The 4,725-nt window shown below is 38.0% G+C and overlaps 1 protein-coding gene across 1 annotated transcript; it reads right to left on the bottom strand.

The window, feature by feature from the left end:
• Nucleotides 1-220: 220 nt before the first annotated feature.
• pdcb (phosducin b) lies at nt 221-3,776 on the bottom strand. The gene is made up of 4 exons (XM_051947687.1): nt 3,650-3,776; nt 2,275-2,336; nt 1,547-1,695; nt 221-1,427 (listed from the first exon to the last, which is right to left on the bottom strand). The coding sequence occupies exons 2-4, from the start codon at nt 2,318-2,320 to the stop codon at nt 912-914; spliced, it is 711 nt and encodes a 236-aa protein (XP_051803647.1). The 5' UTR covers nt 2,321-2,336; nt 3,650-3,776; the 3' UTR covers nt 221-911.
• Nucleotides 3,777-4,725: the final 949 nt, after the last annotated feature.

The following is a 4,725-nucleotide window of genomic DNA, read 5'->3' as shown; positions in this document are numbered from 1 at the left end:
AAGAGAATGTGTTTTGTCCTGTTCCAGCATTCAGTTTAAAATATTACCCACATTCTTATCTAATTCAAACATGATGATGATGCTGACATTGTGTTGAGTCAAGGACTTGTTGAATGAGTTTCACGTTGAGAAAAATAAAACCAGGACTCACAGTTTCATCCTTGCATTTTGCAAGACTTTCTTTCACTTTCACAATATAAAAGACACAGAAATGATTGAATGAACTCCTTGTTGTTTACATTTTATTGATGAAAATAAACCTCATGAATGTTTTTTTTCAGACACAATACTCACTTCCCACCACATTGGCTTAAGAATCAGGTTAAGTTCTATGTTCGAGGACATGTTTACACAAAAAGATTTCCACATTAAAAGTGCTTTGGCCTCTTAAGTCTAAGAGTTGCTGTTCAGTTAAGCGCTCTAAAGGTTTTTACAAATTTTGGCTGAATACCACCTAAACATCAGATACTCAAGTGTTTAATAATGTAGAACATTTGGGTGTGTCAGCTGTGTTAACGCTGGTTTTTATAAATAACTTGTGCTCAGATTAAATTAAATGCTACAAAATACTATGAATAAACTTTTTTATAAGTACATACAATATGCAATACTAACATTTCAAAATAAAACAATGCAATTATAGTTCCATGTGGCCAGTATAAAATATAAGCTGTATCTCCTCACCTTACTGTAACCCAAACCCATAAACAGAAGCACCCATATGTGGGACACTCCGGATTCTTCATCAAATGGATGTAAAATTTCTCTTTCAGAGAATGATTCTCAATCACTAGTGAGCTAGTGGAGATGTTATGGTTTTCCTATTTGCTGAAGACCGAAAGGGTAACTTGTCTTATTTGATAAATTGTCTTGATTAGATCTCTTTCCAGGACGTGACACGGCCTCTTTGTTTACTCTATATCATTTTCTTCTTCATCATCCATCCCGGGCAGCTCTTTCTCCGGCAGCAGGCCATAGCTGTTGAGGAAGGCCTCAACGTCGGTGGCAAAGAACTCCTCATTTAAATGCTGTGTGCAGGCTAGGAAGTTCCCTAGTAGCTCTCCAGCCTTGTACACCAGCAGTGTAGGCAAAAATTCATCCGAGAAACGCTCGGCAGCACCAGATGCGACAGCGTCAATCCTGCAGAACTTTACGGTGGGGTACTCAGTGGCCAAGCAGTCAAAGCAGTTGTTGAGCTCCTCACAACCTTTGATCCCGATCTTGTAAATGTGGACAACCACTACTGTGGTGTGATGCTCTTTCTCAATGACTTCCAGGAAGGCCTCCCCACTGTCCAGGTCATGCACACCTTCAAACTTGGGCCCAAAGCTGAGCTTGTCATGCATCTCTTGCATACATCGTCTTCTGTACTTCTTAAGACATCCTTCGTCCTCCTCCTTCAGCAGTTCATACTCCTGGACGCTCATCTAAAAAATGACGTTGAAACAATACTTTCAATATATACTTACTGTGGTTTTGTAATATTTGCATCAGTGTTCGCTAATAATGTAATGTGAGTCTGCAATAAGTGGATACTGGGTCGTACCTTGCGGTTCAGGTTTGCTCTGGTGTCATCTCTTGACTTGCTGGGTGACGACATCTGTCTCAGCAGTTCCCTCTTTGCAGGAGGCAAGTTTTGCTGGTCCATACTTTCCAACTTAAACCTCCGCCAGTCATTGATGACTCCTTTTGGACCTACGGAAAAAGCAAGTAGCTGTTGTATTAAGGAGGATCATGACCGAATGTCTGTGACTTTTACTACTACAGCCAGGTAGGGATAAAACAGACAGACAGGAAACATATACTGGCAATAAGGATTCAGTCATAGTCCAGCAAGAGTAACTTGGCTGTAGTTTCATGCCGCAGCTGTTTTTGTTTTAATGAACAACTAAACAGTAATACTGGAAATTGAATATAGGATTTCAAGCTTGTTTGTAAAATAATGATTTGCAGCTGCAGTATAAGGCATTGGTGGGTAACGTGTCCTGTTTTAGTTTGGGGATTATGTTAACCCTCCAGGAAGTGCACTAATTACTCCAGTGTTGCATAAGAAAAGAAGATTAGAGCGTGTTTTAAACTGCCAGAGAACTACAGATCTGCACTCTATTATGCTGTGGCTTCTTTCTATCTGTTTCTCAGTGTACAGTTTGTTTTATCCTCAAATGAACACAGTTCTGTTAAATCAATAGCGTAAACAGAAAGATCCATCTGACTCATAAGCACAAATCACAAAGCAGGTACTGTGTGACATTTGAAAGCAGTTCATGCTCTCACCTGTGTGGGTCACGGTCTCTTCCATATCGATCAGGTTGTTAGACATTTTTCCAGTTAGCTGCCTGTAAGACAAAAGAAAAGAAGAATCAGACTCAACAATTCATTTACATGACGTGGACATGATCTGCATTCTGAGGCCTTTTAATGTTTGAAATACCAATTATAACCTTGCCCTTTTTGAACTGAGAAACGTGTTTGTTGTTACTGTCCAGTCATAGACTTGTAGAGCTACAGATTTGAAATCTTTGCACTGTGACAGAGCTTCTGGATACCAAGCGAGTTCCTTGACATTTAATTAAATTAATGCAGTCTAAGAGGATTAGTGAACTGCAACAGATCTGTATTGCTCTTTGCTGGCCTTGAAGCTACCGTTTGAAGACGGGACAGACCAAAATCATAGAACCATGAAGAAGAAATAACAAAGCAAAATCATATAATAAAACAATAATGTAATAATTTCAGCATAAATTATATCTATATATATATATATATATATATATATATATATATATATATATAGATAGATAGATAGATAGATAGATAGATAGATAGATAGATATGTGTGCATACAACACAAGTGAAACATACGTTGATATATAATCATATACTTTCATGCTTCATGTTATGATGTGTGATGTTATGCACTCGTAAACTGCAATAGCTGCACTTGTATAAATGTACAACTAACGCAGATATAAAATTTCTGTCTCTTTTTGGATATACTTGGCACCACACACGCTGCTTTGCAATGGCTGTAGTGTCATTTTCTGCATTGTTAGATGCTATGACGTATACAGAGCCGATATCCAATTGGATTAATGGCCTATCCCCAGTGCTTCAATTAGTGGAGTCCTATCTCCCTGCTTACAGTCACGATGTTGGCCTGGTCTGATGATCTTTACGGCCATCTCTCTAATTCCCATTTCACAAGTCTTCTGTGATTAGTTCCAGCATGAGCAAATGAAGCTATGTGTAAATGCTTCAGTTATGTTTCTGCATCTGTGGAAGCACTGACAATAAATGATTGTAAACAGCTGACTTCAGGGTGCACACAAACCCATGACTAGATTCACGACCAAAAGAAAGAATTCTTTGTTCTTATTCTGTGCAGAAACGTCTACTTTAGCAAGAAAACAATTTAACAGAAAATTGCAAAATATGTCATTTGTATACCTAATGTTGTGACACAGTGCAAATGGAAAATTAGCAAAATGAAAAATTAAGATGGTCTCACCCAATGTCTGTAAAAACATAGAGGTTTAAAAAACATCTCTCATGCTACATCCATGTGAAACTAAACTACTTTTCAAATCTCTGGACATTTGTACACAAGCTTCAGCTGATTTTGCTCAACTGTTAAGAGAAAGTTTCTTACCTCCCACAGTCACAGTAAAGTCCTCCTTTGCGTCAGTAGCTAACCTTGCACTGGTCTACACTCGATCACTTCACTGAGCTATCTGTTGCTGGATGGTGTGTGTTTTCGTGTGCATGCGTGTGTCTTCTCCAGCCAATGAGCTTGGTCCAATGGAGATTTCAAAAAAGACCCTACAGACCAAACAGAAATAGAGCAGAGATCCTAAGAGGATTTCACTTCAGGAATTAGAAGCCTCTACTTGATAAAGGCCTGACTGCACACAATGAAGAGAGAGAATGCTAAAAAGAGAGTGAGAGAACTGAACGCTTCTTTTTTTGAAGCTTTGCAAAGTTTCTTTTGTCTTTTTTGTTAATCAAGAAATCGAATAATGACTTACTCAGGCAGTCGAAGAGAGCGTTTCCTATTCAAGAGCAGCACAGAAGCACTACTGTGTCGCGTTTAACTGTTAAAAACCAACATGAGAGTTAACTCATGCAAGAGCACCATATCCTTGAGATGAACTTTCAGATAAATTGATCTTGTCCGCATCTCCCAGGCATAAAGCTTCACACGAAATGAACACATGATGCGAGTCTTTGAAAACATAAAACGCTGCTGGCTTCGGGTGGGGAATATCTAGTGATGCTTCATCATGTGCTTCTTGACTATTTTCAAGACAATAAAGGCCACTGTAGTCTTTGCTTGGTTTTTCCTCCTTAGAAGTAGCTTTAAAGTCACACTTAGGCATTCTTTTTTAATGTTTACAAAGATGTAAATATGTCCTGGTATGTATTAAAACAAATACAATAGAAGCATCTGTGCATTTAGTTGCAATTTTACTATGATGGTTGTAAGTATGTCAGAAATATTATACCAAGAAGTACAAATACTAAGAATATGTAGGGCAAAAATATCAAAATGAAGGTTTTGTCTGGTTTGGACATTAAACTCCATGAGTTATAAAGTATGAGAAGTCAGGTTTAAAGGTTCAAAACAAACTTATATTAAAATGCTGCATTTCTTGCTATGATGTCATAAGATCCTACTTTTCGATCTTTCTCGATGTCTCAAGAATTTATCCTTTAAAGAGATGAAAA

Source organism: Acanthochromis polyacanthus, chromosome 4, assembly GCF_021347895.1.
Source record: "Acanthochromis polyacanthus isolate Apoly-LR-REF ecotype Palm Island chromosome 4, KAUST_Apoly_ChrSc, whole genome shotgun sequence".
Lineage (NCBI taxonomy): Eukaryota > Metazoa > Chordata > Actinopteri > Pomacentridae > Acanthochromis > Acanthochromis polyacanthus.
This window is presented reverse-complemented; position numbering and strand designations above follow the sequence as displayed.

Excerpts from the sequence above, each read along its gene's own strand:
- pdcb (XM_051947687.1), bottom strand. The coding sequence starts at position 2,320 with ATGTCTAACAACCTGATCGATATGGAAGAGACCGTGACCCACACAG. Across the intron at positions 1,696-2,274 it reads AGAGACCGTGACCCACACAG|GTCCAAAAGGAGTCATCAAT; the intron begins GTGAGAGCATGA and ends CTTTTTCCGTAG. Across the intron at positions 1,428-1,546 it reads GAGCAAACCTGAACCGCAAG|ATGAGCGTCCAGGAGTATGA; the intron begins GTACGACCCAGT and ends GTCATTTTTTAG.